The sequence below is a fragment of the Corvus kubaryi genome, unplaced genomic scaffold, assembly GCF_017639235.1.
Source record: "Corvus kubaryi isolate FWS band 111438036 unplaced genomic scaffold, C.kubaryi_AGA036_p1.0 37357, whole genome shotgun sequence".
NCBI classification, from domain to species: Eukaryota; Metazoa; Chordata; class Aves; order Passeriformes; family Corvidae; genus Corvus; species Corvus kubaryi.
The window spans coordinates 13569012-13589576 of record NW_024581117.1 but is presented as its reverse complement, the minus strand read 5'-3'; the positions used below and the strand labels follow the sequence as shown (position 1 = coordinate 13589576).

The 20565-nt window shown below is 38.5% G+C and overlaps 1 protein-coding gene across 13 annotated transcripts in view; it reads right to left on the bottom strand.

Moving 5' to 3' along the window:
* CABCOCO1 (ciliary associated calcium binding coiled-coil 1) overlaps nt 1-20565 on the bottom strand; it is a 264326-nt gene that overhangs the window by 239078 nt on the left and 4683 nt on the right. For 8 of the 13 annotated variants that reach the window (XR_006016913.1, XR_006016914.1, XR_006016912.1 and 5 more), the window contains exon 1: nt 10574-10720. The exons of 3 other annotated variants lie outside the window; for them this stretch is intronic. Coding sequence is in view for 4 of the 10 variants with exons in the window: in XM_042033359.1 (XP_041889293.1) it covers nt 10574-10619 (46 nt within the window). In the remaining 6 variants the exon portion in view is untranslated. Of the gene's footprint in view, nt 1-8087; nt 8424-10573; nt 10721-20565 lie in introns of those variants that run through there. 2 more of the 13 variants (XM_042033353.1, XM_042033356.1) reach the window with 2 other exon arrangements.

Here is a 20565-nt window from a genome sequence, read left to right as displayed (position 1 = left end):
GCCCTGCTGGCACTTTGTTTGTTAAATAAATAGTATTTTTCACTTTCATCCAAGAAATTCCTTTCGCATCGGTGGGGGAGGGAGTGCTGAAAACCTGTCTTTGGGGGAGACATTCATTCCAGAGCGTTTTCCTCCCAAACTTGTCTCAAACCGAGATACTGCCCCTCTATGCAAGCATCTCAGCAGGTATAGCCAACAACCTCCAGCTGACATAGCTGTCATTGGAAGAGTTCAGGTTCCCCAGCCAGTGGCGAGAAAAACAAAACAAAAAATACATTTGAGACGCAAAAACCAAAAAATGGGATACAAAGCTCTATCTGAAGTCTGCCAAAGCAGTGTTTATCTCACTGGCAGTGCCACAAAGGCCAATACCAACTAAACCACACATGCCACCATGAATTCGCTAGAAAAACTCCTGGACCTGCACAGATCATACACTAAAGAAAAAGACACAGCTTCTGCTAGAACCAGCCCAGTAGCCTAGCAGTTGTCACTAAGCCTGTGAAAGCTTTGATGAGAGCAGACCGTTTGCTCTTTGTGAAAAATGAACAGCTTTGATGCTACCTTTCATATTTTCGTAAGTTTTAAATGAAGTAATTACATCCAGTCTTGCCTCCTATGACACAATCTATTACTTTTCACCTAAAACCAGCTCTGTTGACACCTTCAGCACATCAAAAAAAGTTATTCTGGTGGCAGTTAAGATGACCATTATGTTCTTTTTTAGTGTGCTGGCTAAATGGCAGCTGCTATGATGCAAACCACCACTCGTCTTGCAGAGCCTTGCAGAGGATATGACTCAAGGTTTTCATACAGGTAGTTTATTAGTCATGACCACAAGACCATGGTTTTATGCTATGATAAGCTCCGGCTCCTGCTATTCCTATTATGCCCATCAGTTTTTGAGGATGATACATGGGAACAGTCAATTGTGAATGAGAACAAGGTGCCCTCTACTGAGAAATTATCTGCTGTACTACTGTGCATTTCACAGACAGATTTCCAGAAGCAGCTGAGCTTTTCTTTTTTCTGACGTACGTAATGTTTGTGACTGCAGGTGTCAAAGATCAGTTAATATGTAACTGAAATAAACATCATACAGTTCCCCTCCTACCTGTATATTGCTATCAACACTGGTGTTGGCCCAAATATATCCCAGAAGGCATTCAGACTTGACTAAAGATACCAAGAGGTAGAGAATCCATCACTTTACTCAGTATTTTACTGTATTTGGCTCACTTTAATTTTTAAAGTTTGTTTCCAGTTAACCAAGTCATTGATTATTCTATCTTTCCTCGTCAGGTCTGGATGAAGATGTGGGATAACAATAGCTTCGATGTCACTGTTGAGTTGTGTTCTACTGCCAATAGATCAGAGAAATTTGTTCTCCTCTTCCAGGAGCTGACTTTTATTGAAGATTCCTAAGTTTTAATTGATACATTTGTTACCAAGAAACTGCAAAAATAAAGGAAGATCTTGTTTGTGCCAATATTTATGACAAAAAAAAAAGTACTGATGCCACTATATTTATATCAGTTTACTGATTCTGCAGAAACTTAAACTTTCTACTCAACTTTACCCTTGACCATGGATTAGAAGGAAAGTGCATTAGGCAAGTGCACACTTAAATCTTTAGGGGTTTTGAGCAGATTATGTGTTAGGATCATTTGGCCTTTGGTCTATAAATTAGATAGACAGATTAGACAATTTCTCCCAAAGACAGCAAATTAATTTACCTAGGCAATACACAACTGATGTCAATATTTCTTCAGATTTCACTCTATTGTCTGAGTGAGCTCAAAAAATCTGATGAAGGTTTTTATATAGATATGCAAAGAAAACCTGTTATTCTGATTATTTATAGTTGGCTTGAACTGCTAGTTTAGCACATTCAAATACAAGTAGCAGATTTAACAGAATTGTTATATATATAATATATATATATCCCCATAATGCAAATAATCATACCATCCTTAGATCAAAACTTAATGACTTTTATAAGAGAAATTTTATGAGCACAGTCACTACTCAGTGGTTTGAGCTCTTCCTGCCACAGCAAGTCTTACTCTATTGACCCTGTGTGACATACAGACAGATTTTTCTGAGCAGCCTTTTAGACTGGCTGTATATAAACTCTCATGCCCTGATACAATTTCTAATGGCATCTTGGAGCACTACAGCTTCATGGTCAAGCAGAGACTTCACCAGAAAGGCAACATTCTTTAAAAAAATCAAATAGTTCAGATGTTCCTGCTTGAGAAAGCAAGGAAGCAAGTAAGAGCAGAAAGCTTACATCATTATTATATTGTTCATAATGCTATGTATTATGTACCTAAAACATTTTTGTACATTACTATTATTAAAAAATCTGTAAGATTTATTTGGATTGTAATGATTAAGATCATAAATGATCTGTAAGATGGACAGCACTGATCTCAGCTGAAAAGGTTACACTTAAAAAGATATGTCACTTTTCTCAAATTGTTTCCACAGCAAGGATTATTCTCTAAGGGTTGTACTTGAAGAATATCAAGATATGGTGACAAGTTCTCTTCTAGGGAAGAAACAGCAATATAAAGAAATATAAATAGTCATGTATGAGCCAGTTAAAAAATATAAATAATGTTTTATTATGTGGCACAGTTTAGGGAAGGTATATTATCTTTAACATGCCATACTTTATCATCTCAACTGCATATTTCTACTGCCCTCAAAGATGCAGTGCATAAGGGATTCTCATATCTTCCATTTGTTATCTAAAATTGAAATAATTGTAGATTTTAATACTTTTCACAGCAATCTCAGAATTTATTCATTTAACAGAACAGAACCAGTTTCATAATTGATCTGTTATCTAAACAATGAACTTTTTAATACTTTCCAGTGTTGATCTGAGCCTCACCCTTAAGCAAATCAATCATACTGGTCCAAGTTTCCTTATGTGTTGAAAACAGTTTTTCAAATACAGTAGTTCAATGTACAAATTTACATAAATATTACATATTCTTCAAATGGCAATAAAATGAAAGACCTGGGATATGAAGATGGACAATGAGATAATGAAATGTTTGGTCATGTTCTAATCCAAGATTTCTGAAGGTGAGAACATGTTCTCCTAATCTCTCATGACATAACAGTCCTCAAATAATTAATATGCAGTGTTTTGTGAGGTTCTCACTTTCTAAAACATAAACCATTCTTTAAGGGACTAGCTGAATTAGGCTAACATGATTTTTATTCACTGAAATGGAAGATAAAAACATATTTGAGAGCTCAATTTTTAACTCCACTGTTTTAACCTCTCTTTGTATTTCCAGAAGAAGTTACAACAAATTTCTCATCCATTAACTTTTTTCCAAATTTACCTTTCAAGGAATGTGGAATGGCATAAATCTCAGTACACATAGTATCAAATTGTTTTAATTTTATGATCATAAAAAATTTAGCATATTGCGAAATAGAAACTAAGCAATTCATAAAGTACAAAACTACTTTTTGAGGACATGCTTCAACACTTCTGTGTATTTAAACCTGACAAACACCTGTACTTTTGGAAAATGTTGGTAGCTAAGGAAGACTGATTGGCGATTGAAAGTTTTTATCAAGAAAACATCATACACCTTTACCAGTAACATCCACTGTTGGACCCTGCATTATAGACCCTTCAGCTCGAGCTCTACAATAGAATCAAACATTTAACAACAGCTACATTGCTTAGTCTGCCTAGGAACACTATGTTAGGTTGCTAATTAATTACTTCATTCAGTATTCCCTTATAAAATAAGGAACTATGGTAACCTTCTCTCTCTAACAGTCATTGAAGTGCACAGAGTCCTGGGACACCAAGCAGCCTATGGAAAGAGGGGTCCTGTGCAGCCCCCAACATCTCTCGCACACTGGCTGCCATGGCCCAGTGCTGAATTAAGTCCCAAGGTATTCTGCAGATCTTTCATTCCTGTCTGTTCAGACCCTTCAGTCTGTGCAAGAGGTGATCTTTTATGTAGCCTCATCATTAGTACCATCAAAGATACATTAGTACATTTCTATTAGTAACAGAAAAATATGGCATAAAATCCTCAGGAAGTCATTTTCAGCAGACTGTACCCTATCTCATCTGTTAATTACCTTACAAAGTTGGGCCCTTTAATAATAAATAGTAGTATTAGTTGAAATTATTTTTTTCAATAGCAAATAACCCTGTAATTCACTTTAACAAAAAAAAAAAGTTATATTTTGCAGAATTTCCATAGCACATACAAGAGAGTCTTCATGGTTCAAAACGTTCTTCACCCTGTGGTCCCGAAATCACTGGCAGACCAGAACCTGCCCTAAAGTACTCTGTGAAAAGAATGCAAAAGAAACTATGCATACATATTCTCACATGTGCAAGGAAGCAAGCAAAGAAGCACAGGGAATAAACAAACTTAATAAATATTCATAGTTCAGTAGGTTGTGGCCATTATACAGAAGATATTCCAGTATGAAGAGAACAAGTTATTGTTGCACACATTTAAAATACCAGCATCAAACTACCAATGTCGAAACAGCCAAGGGGCAGGAAATCACTTTAGTTCCCAAATCCAACAGACAGTTATTAAGCCATTACATGCCAATTAAATCTCATTTTAATGTCTAATATCGTACAGATGGCTTTGTACTGGCTTTTCTCACTGTTGCAGGATGACCCTCACCAGGTAATGCCTTCAGTCTCTTTAGTTGCAAATTCTTTACTGGCAGAGCTAACTCAAAAGCTGGTCACTGTAAAATTTGTTTTTAAAAGGATCCCTAAGCTTTTAAATTCAAAGCCAAGAAATATATTTGCTTCCACTCTTGTTTTGTTTCAAAATGCTAGAATACCCTAAAATTACAGTGAGGGGTTCTGTATAAGTAATGATGTCTGATTGTTTCAAAGGGTAAACAAAGGTGATACTAAATAAAGCAAAGAGTTACATTTATATAACTGGGAAAGTTCCAGTTTTGGACTTCATTATGCTTTGCACTCCACAGGCCTTCGCTTGCACTGTAAGACATTGAAGGGACTTTTCTCTGGTATGGGATGTGTCTGGCCACGCTGTGTGAATCTGTCGTGATACATGACAGTGGCATAAATAGTCCTTTCCTACCTCTTGGAGCTTTGTGCTGCACAACTTGGCTGAACCTCAGAATCCTGCTATTGGCATTCATATGGCACTGGAAGCCATATCACACTAAACGGCACTGCTGTGTTTCCTGTGCTGCTTTAGAATGTCAAAGGAATTTTTTTATCGTTTTGTGTCTGATTGAAATGAGACAGGGAGAACTCTAAAGGTTTTATCTTGTGTTCTGTTCACAATACTGACCTCCTTACCTCTTTTCCACTATTAATAGATTTGCATTCCTTAAGACAGTAATAAATTAGGCTAGTCTTGTAAGGGGAGTAGTATCTTTTAATAGCTGTACTGAAATAATGGAAGAAAACAGAGAAGCTTGCAGACCCTAAAGGAGTGGGGTGTATGCTGAATACTCCTCTGTTTTCTCCTGCTAGAGTAGTGGTCTAATAAAAATAGCACAATGTTACCACTCACAACTTATGCTTCATTTGTATCTCCAGATCATTACAGCTGCAACAAATCTGCTTTAGACAGGTGACAGTTGAGGAGCCAGTTTAAAATGGAGAGCAATGGCTTAATACAAAGATATATCTTTATCTTCCAGTTACACTGCAAAGTTCCTCTGGTTGATTAAACAAATAAAATCCTTTCTGTAATTCTTTAAATACCAACTGATTCTAGGAAAAAATTGTAATTCAGATTTTCAGTTGCACCTTTAATTAAAGAGGAGTTTTAGCTAGTTTTATCCTTGAGACTTCCCACAGTTCATCTATAGTGATAAATCTTAATAACACTATGAAATCAAACTCTTTATATTAAAAGCCCATAATTTCCATATTTTTTTGTTTTCAGAGAACAAGATTTACCATAACTGACTTCTGTCATCCACAAATTAGAAATCCTAAACTTACCTCATTGCCTGCACTCCCTGGTAAAAGAACAGACAAATACTTTACAGGAATGACTCAATGCCTAAGACAGGCACTCACAACCATCTGCTGAAAGAGCCTCTCTCTTCTCTTGTCTGACCACACAAGAAGCCAAGACAATTTGTTGAGGCTATGGACTAAATTCAAGGGTCTGGTCCCATGTGAGATGCCCTAATATAACCACTGCTGCCCCAGAAGAGCAACAATTTGCCTTAGGTCCTGTATCATACCTGCCAGTGCTATGGCAGGACCTTAGGGCCTCTCAAATGGCAATACAGGTCTGTTTAGGCAATTGATTACTGCTACAGATATCTAACTAAAAGCAGCTAAAATTAAATGATATTTCAGCAACAGGAAAAATCAGTGAACTTAGTAATGTTAAAAGATCTTCAGATTAATGTTGTAAAGATGAGATAGAGAAAAGCACAGAAAACAATCAAGGTGGCTCCTTTTTTTTCTGCTAAGGCAAAAGGCCTTTTTCCCCTACCACTTTTATGCTTAAACCTGCCTTTCACCCCAGCATTACCTACTTTGCATGCTAAGGAAAGAGCTTTCCTTGTTTCAACCTGCTTTAACCAGGGTCAAACCAAACAGAGGAATGCTGTTAATTTCACAGGGTTAGGACAAAATTTGTTTGTGTCCTGCAGCAGTCTTGCTGTCACTGCAAGTGGTTTCAGACACTTTGCATTTGCAAATCCATAATTCCACACAAAGCCTTCGTGAGGCCTGGCCACTCCACCACAATCAACAGCATGTTTATAATCACATGTAATCAGCTGACCTCATGTGAATGCACATGAGATGGCACATTTGCCTCTGCACTTGCAATTGCTTTCAAGGTTTACTTTTAGAGCAGGATTTTGCAAAAACACAGGATTGTGTACACAATACACAAAAAAATGAAGTACTGTTAGAATAATGAATAGTTCACATTTGCTCTGTTCTCTAAGAGGAAGAAGCATGGATTGATTGCACATTGCTTTATTTGAGAGCTTCATGGATGTACACTTCATGACTGCAGGAAGTTGGGTTCAGAATAGATTTCTTTTCATACTTTGGATACACATCTTGATTAGATTATTCTACATCTGCCTCATTTTAAAAGAGGTGTTAAACCCACTATCGTATTTCCAAATCTGGTTCACACCCTTCGGTATTCTAAGAATTTTAATATGTCTCACATTCTACACTTTACTGTAAGCATTAACAAATTTTGCACTCAAAATCCATGCTTGTTATAAGTAAGTGATTTAATACTGAAAGAGAGAACTGTTCTATATCATTTTACACAGTATGAGCCATACAAGAAACATTTCTGCCCCAACTGTATCAGAAAAATCTGCTTCTACTCACTGAAACATGAGTGTTTGAGGGCCCTGGGATTATAATCCCATTTTTAAACCACGTTTATCTGAAGATATATTTCTTTTCTAATATGTAAGAATGCATTAAATCTAACAGATAGTAAATAAAGCAGATGTGAACCATGAACATTTGCTTAGAAAATGTGACATGAGGTTGGATGAGATTATTTTATCTGTAAAGCTTCAGGCACGCTTGCCCCAGATTAAGGATAGATGTTTTAAAATGCAAGAATTTGTTCTAAATTACTTGGTCCTCCTTGATCCTCAGACAGATTTAACTGCAGTGCAAACCTTTCATATGCCTCCATATGCTCTTTTAAAGTTAGCTTTACATCTGATGAACAGTACAGACCTGCTCCATTTGCGTAGTTGGAACATCTAAAATGTGAAAATCCATATTGAGCAGTAACAGGACAGGCAAGCCACCCACCAAAGAATATGTCCTTTTTGCCAAGAACAAAGAAAGTCTTATTTGAAATAGCTCATGTGACAAGAGGGTCACAGGAAGGCACAGCACATAGATTTAGCCAGGCCACGTTTTCCCTCCAGAATCACACCTCCCAAGGTGAAATCAGAGCAGATCGTTTTTTACCACAACTGTGCTCTAGAAGCAGTAACAACTACAAACTGACACTGGCAGTGCACATATGGGCTGTTATCTGGTCAGCGAATATATTCAAAGTTAATGCCGATGCATCAAATACCTTCAGGCTCCATTACCCTTTCCTTTCACCCAGCTGCTGTTTACAGACAAAAGGAATCCGCTCTGGTTTGCTGAGCAGATCAAAGTGTAACAGGCTGTATATGGCCTGCAGTGGAAGAAAACAGTGACATGTCATGCCACTGCACTGACGTAAGGCCATTACACGCAGCGACAGTGACACATTGACTTTTGCACCTATTGCAACATTTTAAGCCTCTTTCCACCATGTCATCAAGTACAGAGTTCAGCCACCAGCAGCCCCAGGCAAAATGTGCCAGTGCCAGCCAAAGAGGACTGGGACACTGGGGACAACTCTAGACATGGACTTGCAGGCTGAGGTCTGACTCAGCTCTGCCTGGGCAAGTGACTGACAGGTAAGGATGTGCTACCAAAGAAAACTCAACACCCAGCAGGACACAGAAAGGAGAAACAGCAAGTTTCAACCATAGTTTACTGTTGATAGAAAACTTGTGTAAAATCCTCCCTTTGCAAATGGATTCTTAAAACACATATATCGTATGAAAGTTTTTAATTACTCTCTAAAATCCTAAATTTCTCAATTTAGCTAGTTTGGGTACTGCCAGAGTAGAAAGAGAACTGCGCTCAACTCTCTGTCAGGTTATGTGAGCACAGAGGAGGAGGAGATTTATCCCACTCCCCATATCCTCATCCTGAAAGCAGAATTCCAAACTCTTTATCAGGCCTTGCAAAGCACAGGAGCAGACATGAAAAATCTACTGCTTCATCAACTATTGTCAGTGTCTTTCAGAGAAATAAGCAAGAAATATTTAGTTCATGGGCTACTTCAAACTCTTTCCTATAGTCCTGTGGGGTAAACAGCACATCTTGGGAAGACCTGCTGTGGAAATTGAAGTGAAATTAAGAAAATTCACAGGAGTAAAGAATTTTGACCTGCAAATTTTCTGTTACTGAAGAATTACGAGGCATCTGGACTAGAGAACATGGACCATATGCAAAGTTAGCTCCGTAGGGGTAGGTTCACTCTTTTACTATTTGTAACTCAAAGATGGCATCATAGTCAGAAATAATCATTACACTGCAAAATGGAATTATCCTCTTCCTTTCTTAAGGTGTTATGCTAATCATTGAGATACGTGACCCTTGCGCCCTTCAGTATAATTCTGTGCATGAATTATGGAAATGGTTTGTTCATAGTCATGAGTATCATAACAAAAAAGTGTAACTGTTTTGTACTTCATTCCATTCTCACTGGCAAGTCCTAAAACCTTGGGTCTACAGATTTAATGGAACATTATTTTATTAATTCAGTCCTTTTCAAAATTTTTTTTCTCCGCATCTAACCTGTCTTCCTGTCTTTTGAGGCTGGAACAGACTGTCATAATATGAAGCTCTCTTTAACAGTTGGACATACTAGTTTTGCAGTGGCAAAAAGCACTCACAACCACTGTGCATGAAGAGGGTACACTGCACTATTCTTTTGCAATTACACCTGGTCCCTTCCTGAAGAGCATAAAGAAAAGTATTGCTGGCTTTGGAGAAGCCCAAACATGCATAAAGGAACAGAACTGTATCAATGAAGGTGAACCATTATATACTCACCTGCCTAGAAATGCCTGGAAGATTTTAAAATACTTTACACCTACCGATTTTTTTTCATTAGCACTGAATCTAAGAGGAAGAAAATATTTTTGGTGATGATATCAGTAGATAGAGACACAGTTACTGTCTAACGAGTTTCCCATCAGAACATTCAGGTTGTTAGGAACTGATCCAGACCACTCCCATGTATTTCTCATTATTTCCTATACTGTAAGGTACTGTGCTTTAGCATGGTTCTTTGCAACAGTACCCAGCTTCTGCATATGCCTTCCATAAACACAATATAACAGTTACCTACAGAAGGACAAGAATGTCAGAAGAGCATAAAAAAGATGCAATAAAACAAAAGATGGGATGTGAAAAACACACCTCTTGAGGTGAAATAGGCATTACTTGTAGATTTAGATCACTGGAGAATAAGGCTAGGCTAAACTCAGTGTCGTTGGAAGCTAGTTAGCACGCCCCATGCAGAGAAACATTGTTTTATAGACTGGCTTATGATTAATAACACTCTAGGAATGGTACACTCCAGCTGACACACACAACTCCAGCTTAAAAGATTACCTTTTTTTTTTCCAGTCATCATTAGAGTAAAAGTTCATGTTAGTCAAGCTAGCAAAAAGGAAAGAGGATTTGTTTTAAGGGAAAAAACCTCTTGCATGATGAATGTTTCAGAATGTTTCAGCTTTCTGTGTTTGATCTACATGACTGGTTTATAAACTGCTTTTAAAACTGACAAACAAATCTTGTCAGAGAATAATACAACACACCACTAAGCTGTAGCAAATGATTTCCCTTAGGGTTAGGTTTTGCTATGTGTCTGGAAAAGACCAAATAAAAACATGTCCTTGCTAAAATAAAGCAGTTTTTCAAAATTCAGCGTCCTTTCCATACACAAAGGTTTACGTTTTTGTAGCAAGGCTTTGCTGTCTTCTTGGTTTATATGCAGCATATGGCTTTCAACAAATGTCAGCAAGAACAGAGCAACTTCACCAGACTCCTCGGAGAGTGTTTCACCTGGCTGTATAACAGCTGCATTTCCGTGAAAGCTGAGAAGCCCTAGGTTTATGATTAACAGTTTAATGTTAGTTACATCATGGGAGAGGCACTTTGTGCAATCATCTTACATAATTTACTGTATACAGTACTAATGCCAGCGTGAGTTATAAGTCATCCATGAGTAAGTCCTGAAGAATTAGAAGAAGCTGTAAGTAATACACAGGAAAGCCTGACAACAATGGGCATTTGTGATTCGTTAATGACTGGATATTAACCTTTAATTTTTGGATTTTCAATTGCTACATGTAATCGTCAGAAACCTCCAGATTGATGTAATCTCTCACATTCCCAAGTTGTAAAATGGGCCTTTCAGACATTTTTTTTCCAAACTGCTTTCTTGTTAGTGCTTGCTGCAGAAAATGACTATGAAAGCATGAATATCTTTTGATGGCAGAACAATGAATTTCTGGCAAACCTGGTGTTTTGCATAATCATGATCACCATCACTTTATATGTGGGAATGATCTCATTTGACTCTTATCATTTGTGACTTCTTATTCTCACTCAACTGGGACTACTTTTATCTTACATATGTAAGGTTGCTAGCGCATTTGGATGATTGAAGACTTCATTGAAATTAGTAGTTTGCAGTGACATTCATAATACTGCAGATACTTTCTAAGCATACCAGTCACAGTCTATGCTTCATGAAGTTTAGTGTATGGGAATGGTACAAATAGAGGTAGACAAAAGAAAAACAAAATTTCTCAATTGCAGGAGTTGTGTCAGAGGCTTTCAGAGGGCTTCTGAATGGAGGGCTGTTCATGAACTGAGGGAGAATGATCCACACTTGAGGAATATGATTGCAAGACACAAATGTTTGCTATCAGAAATAAAGCCAGTAAATGTACCATTCAGCAAATATGGGCACCTCTAATACAAGTGCAAAGCTTTAGCAGCTACTTCCTTTGAAGTAGCTGAAAAAACCAAAAAAATTCCATCCCACATGCAGAGGACACGCTCCTACAGCCTCTTCCACTCATAGGCATGCACATTTTTTTTGCTACTAGGTTTTGGATACACTTTAAATTACAAACCTGATGGAAGTAGGAGCTTCCTTTCTTTATCTCTGCTTACAAAAGGTGAATTACACATAACAGTATCATAACTGCATTATATGCCTACTATATATAATGTGTTAGACATTACACTACAGCAGAGAAAGGCAATCTTTCCATTTAAAACCTGCAGGCAGACTCCAAATATTACTGCAGTTTCTAAATAGAAGCAGGAATAGTCAAAGTTGTTTTGATCTGTTGTGCCCTCTTCATCCATGAAGTTCTTAATTCAAACATCTCTTTTCACACCAAATTTATCAGACCCTGGGGATCCCTTTGGCATCAGGAATCCTGGCTCAATAAAGCAATCAAATGGAATGAAAGAACTGGGTCACTGATCAATTTGTTCTCTGGGATGCTCAAAACATCCGTAAGTCTGCTGAATTTGACTGAGTGATCTCTGTTGTATAGAGGGAATTCTCAGAGGACATGGAGCTGCCAGAGTAGCTTCTTTCACCATCTCCTGCAATGGGCCTCTTTTCTAGCAAGAGGCACAGCCAGGAGCGGGCAATGTCACTCCCTGCTGGCACAGATCCCAAGGGCTGAGGCTGTTACCACGTGTGCTGGTGACCAGCCTGACACTGGGACAGGCACAGCTCTGCAGCCACAGAGTGGAGCTTTCTGCCAGCTGCAACCAGACTCTGGACTGCCCTGCTGCAACATCTGTGCAAGCTGCCAAACAGACAGTTCTCCTTTATACTTGGTCAATATTAATCATGGCAGGTGGGATTGTCAGGAATGACTTATGGCACACCTGCACAGCCAGAGTACAGTGATGGAAATCTGTACATAAAAAGGTGGCATTGAAGGTGTTTTTTTCCAGGAAGCTCCAGATTGTCTGTGTATGGATCTATTTTTACTTTACATAACTACTTCAAATGTATTTTTTTTGGAAGAAGTTGCTACACACTGCAGCTACACACTATCACACTATGTTTCACAAAACCCAAATTCTGATCTGATAATTTTGCTCAGTTTTCCACTGCCTGTTCACTGATCTGTGTCTTTCCATATCATTTTTCTTAAAGGCTTAATGCACTTGTGATTTTACAGTATGTCTATTTCTACATAACAGTGCAGGTAGTGGAACCTCAAATGCATGCAGCAGAATATTCCATACAGGCATACTTAGAACACAGGTACGTATGGTAATAGCAGAACCAGGCATAGAATATAAGCCCTAAGAATCACAGCCAGGAATCAGTGATTGTATCAGTATCAAGGGATCACACAGCCAGGCTTTGTGGTGGAGACTATATGACCACATTCAACGTTTTTCTTTGAAATGGCCTGTTCATTATGGCAGAGGTAGAAAATGGTCATCTTAACTTCTAACAGAATTAGATGCAAGACCTGCATCTCAAGGAAAGTATAAGCTATGTTCTTAGTCTGACACTCCTGTTTCCAGTGGATCCCAAAGGCCATATGATATTCGAGTAGGACTATATTTCACTTGTTCTTCTCCTGAGCTCGAAGTAATTCCCTATTTTGCATAAAAATGGCCTTTGTGAGTCTGAACAACTTTAGCTTTAGTAATTAAGCAAGTGAGGAGATAGATAAAGCTACTACAGGTACAAAATATGTATGTGTTCTCTATATCTCCAGTGCACCTAAGACATTTAATTAGCTTTACCCATATTAATAATGATGAGAAAAAAATAAGGTTGATAAGAGATCCCCACAGCCACAAGTGCTTTCTGACCTACTACTGCAAGAGTTCCCTTCCTCATTATTTTGAACTAGGTTCTTTCCAAGTGATGTTATTTCTGTCCAGGCTCACAACATATCAAATGTGTAAGTGAGGAAATTACATGTTGTTTTATAGAGTGCCATTTGGAAAAATTTGATTTGGTATGTAATTTCAAGCTTATGGAGTCAACTTGCCACGTTCATTCTGGATTCATAAGCACTGCCTTAGGTTTGGTTAATGTGGTTTTGTATTTTAATACAGAATAGAACAATAAAGTAGCAGCTCTTCCTGAGAGAGATTTAAGACTTAACTAGAAATTCATGCTAAAGAAATTCCCCATGGTGGAATGTGAGGCCACCTGGGCTGAGTAAAGATAATAGCCGGGATTCTGTAGAGTACCTTAATTTTGGGATGTCAGATTTGAGACATCTTGAAAAGCCTGGGGTTTCAAAGGACAAGTGTTCCACTGTTTCCAGAAAGAAGGTAGCTTGAGTGCCACTAAAAGCAATGAGCCAGTATATCTTGGAAAAAGTGCTTTATTCCAGGAAGAAAAATTGTTCACTTTAAGGACAAATGTCCTCTTTCCATTTTGCATTAGGCACTTGAAAACCCTGCCAGCATTTGCAAAACATATGTGATTTAATGATTGTATAAGAAAAGGCAGCTGTAAGGAAACTGACGGCTATGAAATCCTAAAGTAAATTCCATATAAGATACCTTTGCTAGTAGCTGGAAACTTCTGTATTTAGAGGACACTCTCCCTTGCTGCATCCATTGAAGTAGACAGAAGTTTTCATAAAGCTGCCTTAGAATCATGATATAGCAACAGTGGATGTCTAGTGGTCTAGTGGATGTCACTAGACCTACACAGAGGAGGATAGTTATTCCCCTAGTTAGTTTTTATGTCCTTTCTGCTGTGCTGCACCCAGTTATTGTGTGCAACTAAATAAAATACATGTAATCAAAGACCTCCCCGGTGATGGTGTTAAAAAGGTACGTAGTTCATTGGAGGGTGGGGAGGGGCAGGGCAGGCTGAGGGGTTCAAGCCACCTCTAACATCTTTCTAAGATAAACTGTATTTACATTTCCCCAGTGTCTGGTGTGCAGTGACCTTGGAGCCCGACTGTTCTCACAGTAACTGTGTCAGGTGTGACAGCAAATGTACTCAGATAGCTGCACTCTCTGCTGCAGCAAGATAGAAAGCAAAGGAGAGCATAGGCATCCTTCACTTTTAAGAGGATAATATACCTGATTACACATCACTTTGGGTCCATGCCTTTATTCTGTACCTCTTACTCCTTGTACAGAACTGCAAAACTGCTTAGGAGTGCATTGTCATCCACAGCTGTCTCATTGTCTCTGTGTCCCACCTTTCCTCAGATTCTAAATCACTCTTGGTATCCCTCCGAAGGCCTATGGAAATATGAAGTTTCATGTGTCCTCTATGAACACCCTCCACTACCTCTTCTCCCTCAGAAGGACTTTTTGCCAATCAGGTATACGTTTGTGAACATAATGGCAAGAATATGAAATCTGTGCTAACCATTAGGAAGCTACCAGTATGCTGAGAGCACTTCACTGAAATGGTAACTGGAAAAGAATGCAAAGGGATTTTCTGTCTCTTGGCTTAAGGTTTAAACTAATTTCTTTTAGCTACTGTATAAAGATAGCTGTGTGGATACCGTTGCTAGAACTGGCCCATTAAACCCTGAGCTCCATGCTGAACAGAATTTACAAATCACCCTTAGAATCTTCTTTGGACTATCTAAACATTGCCTTTCTTGTGTATTTATGAGCATCAAAATCTTTGATGCATTTCAGCATCTTACTGCAGAAAAAAATACCACATTTTCTTTCTTGTTGTACTCTCTTGCTTTGCAAGATACAACAAGATGCATCAAGCAAATATATTTGGCTCTTCTGTGACTATGCAAAGAAACAGTCACTGTTTCATAGGATACAGCCAAGGTCCTGGCTCCCTCCCCCTCTGCCTTCCACCTCAGGAAGAATGTGAACAGGGGGGTTCTGGATTCCAGCCCCTGTGTTCCTGAACACTTGGGCAAGACTCAGCACATCCTCATACCTGCCAGAGACCCAGCTGCAGCCAAGAATCAAAGACCAGGTCTCTTTTTTTCTTTTTAATGCAATGTTTGAAAACACATTCAAGAGCCTTCCCTTCATCTTCCTCCTCCCTTTTCTTCTCGCCATGACTGTCAGTTCTTTTGACTGAGTATCATATCACTGGGATTGATTGCACAAGAGTCACCTGAATACCAGTCACAATGTTTAACCTTCCACTCACCTGCACGCTCTGAGACATATGATCTTCTTCAAACACTCACCCTATGATTTACAGGTGGGGGAAAAGTGAACACTGAGGCAGCAAAATGCAGGGCTTAAAATGAACTTAAATGAAATGTTTCATATATGCAGGCATTGCTAAACAGTGAAGTCCTTGTTTATGATACACCTTATTTCACCTTCAACCCACAGTGACTTTATCACACTTCATTTGTAAACTCTGGGTATAAATTCTCACAAACCCAATGTATTTCATTTATTCATATTGGTAAATCTTTCCTTAAGGAAGTTGTCCTGCTAAATCTGTTAGGGCTGAGACAATGCCATCAGCTTAAATAAAGGCCTTAAGAATGGGCCAGTTTTTCCCACAGAACATGGACAGGAAACCAGCACCACACATTTCCAGGAAGCCTAGAGTGTTCCAGCACCAAAAGCAATGTAACTACATTGGCCCAAGACAGCATTTGAGCTAATGGCAACTGGAGCCTATGGCAGTACCCTTATTAATACCTAAACTACTTGGCAGGCTGCTGCTGCTGCATTCTATGAGTGGACAGAAGAAAAAAAGAAGGCTTTATCTATTATGCAGCAGAGAAGTAAGACACAGCATATTTCACAGAAAACCAGGCTAGTAAGAGAAGAACACTTTAAAAAACAATCCCTCTTATGACATGTCACTTTCTTTATATGCACATACCCAGTCCCACCCTAATATCTCACCATTTCAGCCTATGCCAGCTGTTGAGTAAGGTTTAACCATGGTGCAGACACTATTAGATCCCCAGAAGATGCTAACATGAAATTGTATCTTCCTCAGCTCTGCTACTCACAGATCTATTTGTAATTCAAGAGACATAAACTAGACAAGTTGCCCTGGCAGATCCACCAAAGTTCTCACTTTCTTCCTTGGTAGCCTTCTAGTTTCAAAAATTACAGTTCTCTTCTCCAGGCATTGAATACAGCAGCTACTGAAGACATTGAGTTTATCCAAGATACACATTCCAGACAAAAAATCCTCATGCTGCAGAATTTATCAGATTTACAATAATTTGTGCCGTGGGATTTTTTACTTTCATTGCCTCATTCTGCCACTAAAAAGTAGATATGAATCCCTATTATTCTCACTATCCAGGTAGCAGTGTCTTTGCTTTTACTTCCCATCAGGATCAAATATCAATGAAAAAATATTAAGAGTGCTGGAAAGGTCAGAAATACAGCCTAAGAACTAAAATATTTTCAGATGAGTGCATGTGCTCTGTGAATCAAGTTTTGCAGTCACCAATCACAAACTGCTGTTTACTTCTCTAACAGCCCAGATTAATACCAAAATACAAATGCCAGGCAATTCAGAAAGCCAATCATGTCACTAAGGCTACAGCTTTTTTTTTTTTTTTTTTGCCTCACAGATCAACTTTGGACTAAGAAAAGAAAAAGTAATCCATTTTCCACAAAACAAAACCCGAATTTAAAAATAACCTGGCTTTTAACTATGGATTTTGTCAAGTTTTTCTACTTTATTTTCTGTTCTTGGGAGCCACAATATGTAACAGTACAAGTGCTGTGATAGAACAGATGACAGGACAGATTGCTGTGTTATCTTTTAAAAGCCAAAATAGATTCAGGGTTAGAAAGAAAGGACACTTTCTATAGTCTGAAGTATTGATGCTGATTTCCTAGCTCTGCCTTATTGCCAGGCTAGGACCTTGCAACTGATTGGCTACCAGTAACAGGGTCTCTGACCTGCTGATGAGATGAGGAGTCTCAGAATGAGACCCTGCAGAAGTGCTGCTTCTCTGCACTAGGTAGGGGAAGTGCATATCACTGCAAGTTCAAATCCCTTTCCACAGAACTGAATCTTGATGCCCTGTAGGTGCTGCTGGGGACTGTAGCATCAGGGATGCTTGAAGCTTGGAATCTGTGTGTTGAAGATTCACTGACAGCCTTAAAACCCCTTTGGCCCTGTGACTCAGTTTTATTTAGGGAAACTGGGATAACTAAGATTTATGCAGATAATTTGTAACAATTTCTCATAGCACCTCTAGTTGCTGCCGTTGAAACTGGTAGGATGCTTCTTTAAGGTTTCTCAGCACAGGAAAGACATGGACCTGCTGGAGTGGGTCCAGAGGAGGCCCACAAAAATAATCAGAGGGATGGAACACCTCTCCTTTGAGGAAAAGCTGAGGTAGTTGTGGTTGTTTGGTCTGGAGAAGACAGAGATCCTATTGAAGCTTTTGAAAACTTAAAGGAGATTTATAAGAAAAATGGGGAAAAATATTTTAGTAGGGTTTGTATGATAGGACAAGGGGTAATGGTTTTAAACTAAAAGAGGGAAGATTTAGACTAGGTACAAGGAAGAAATTTTTACAGTGAGGGTGGTCAAACACTGCCACAGGTTTTCCAGAGACATGATGGATGCCTCATGCCTGGAAACATTCCTGGTCAGGTTGGACAGAGCTCTGAGCATCCTAATCTAGTTGAAGAAGTCCCTGCTCACTGCAGGTGGGTTGCAACTTTAAAGGTCCCTTCTAATGCAAACTATTCAGTGATTCTATTAGTTTGCTGTTTCAGTATTTCTGGCCCCCGTATCTTCCGTGGATTGGTTAGTGGTTCTGTGTACACTCCCAACTACATAAAATGGTGCACACTTGTGCTGAGAGGCACAAACATCCATTTATCCTTTTTATGCCAGTGGATTGTGTTAACCCTAAACACTGACAAGTACCAGGGTACAAAGAGTGAGTCACATCACAGTCAGAGTTCTGCATCTTCAGAACATGAAAATACTGGCAAGAACTCTTTACGGAAGTTGTCAAGAAGTTTTCAAAACTCACATTCTTCATAATAGACTCTAATTGAAGGGGCAAAAAATACTTAGACATTTATCACTAAATGTATAGAACTCCCTAAATGGAAAACAAAACAGTTCATAGTTTATGAACTACATAGAAATACCAATATAATACTCAAAAGTTCTTTGAATGATTTACATATGTTCTAAGCATGTCATGGACAAGGAAGTATTAGCCTATAAAGGCTGAACCAAACTATCAAGTATTTATAAAGATGTCTATTAACTCTTCATAAACTGTTGAAAGCACCTGCTTAAGAGCAAGTAGTTCAAGTAACAAGTAACAACATTGCCTACACCAACTGGTCGGCTCCATTCTCAGATTTCAAGATGTCTGGATTTTCCTGAACTATTTCAAACTATGATTCTTCAAACACTCTGGTGTCTTCTGAAAGTTCTAGCAGAAGAGCAATTAGTTTCTAGAAACTCTGATGGATCACTGACACTGATTGATCTTGTCAGAGACAATGGAAAACTTTCTTAAGTGCCATATGTCGTCAGTCTGAAAAGAGTAAGTAATAGGTAACAAAGCACAGGACATTGCCAAAATTTTCTATCTTTACTAAAATTTTTTTACATTTTTTCTTTTTTTGAGCTACAGAAGCTAGTTATGTATTCAGAAAACAACTTTCCTACGGTTACCAAGACACATAGATCTTAAGCCCAAATGAAGATCTGCAGATGAAATACTAGTTTGGCATCATTTAATTAAATATTTCCATTAAAATGTAAGTCTGAAAATTTGAAAGCAATACTCAATTTTTCCCTTTATTTTTTCCACATATTTCCAAATTTTCCAAACTTTTTAATAGGTTCATTTAAATGTATCTGGCATATTTTCAATGACTCTCTGTTGGAAAACATAGAGAAAGTTTCCTCATGCAGTATACACAATCTTCAAATGTAGAGGCAATACAAAAATCATAATTCTCTTTCTTGATTCTCTTTAGCTCTCCAGCTCCACAAAGAATTAAACTCCAGACCATCAGATCCAACATCTTGCTAGAACAAAGAAGTCAGAATCTGAATCCAGACACAAGGATTATTTACTGAGACTGCCATTGTAGCAGACCTCTTATTTACAGTGAGACAACTTTGGTCTCCACTAGTGATACACTGCAAGGTGCTAATTCTTCTCTTAGGGTCTTGTAAGCTAACAGCACAATAAGGATTCCAAGTGCACTTGGAGCAAAGGAGAAGACCTGCTCAACACTCCAGTCCTCTGTGGTCTCAGAAATGGCTTTGTGCTGTGTTGACTTTGGTTTCTGAGGAACCACGGGGCTTACAGCCCATGGCAAAACCTGAGGTCTGAGTTTGGGCCTTTTTAGCAGCAAAAACTTTTGTTGAAAAGTTTTATAAAAGCACCTACATTTTGTTTTAGCTGATAAATGGGAGACAAAACAAAGTGAAAACAGACAGTAAGTAAACAGTATGAAGAAATACTACTTACAGTTAAATATGCTTTTATGGATGGCAGCCTATTACCAGGTCTGGAAAAAGATGTTCACATGAGGTACAAACACCCGACAACTAAGCATACTGACAGTGACATATTGGACCAGCTTGAGAACTATCAAAATTGCCAGTGTTGCCATTTCAGATATATGTGTGCATCCATTTTTGCATGCACATCATAATCTGAGCTAGCAGAAGGCACTATTTTTCTTTTTTTGTAGTTATATAGACTGGCTAGTTTTGGCCAAAGTCCCTTGGTACTGTAAGTGGTACTTGTGAGCATAGAAACAAGGAGCTCTTTTACAGCAGCCAGCACTTGAACTGATGGATAAATCACCACAGAAAGATAGCTTTTTGAGTGTGATGCTTGTGAGAGACTCCCACACACACTACACAAGAGGAGTTTGGGCGTAGATGATGAAGATTGGAGGTGGTGTGCTCATTCTATCTTCCACACTGGTCCAGACTTCAACATCAGGAGGGAAGG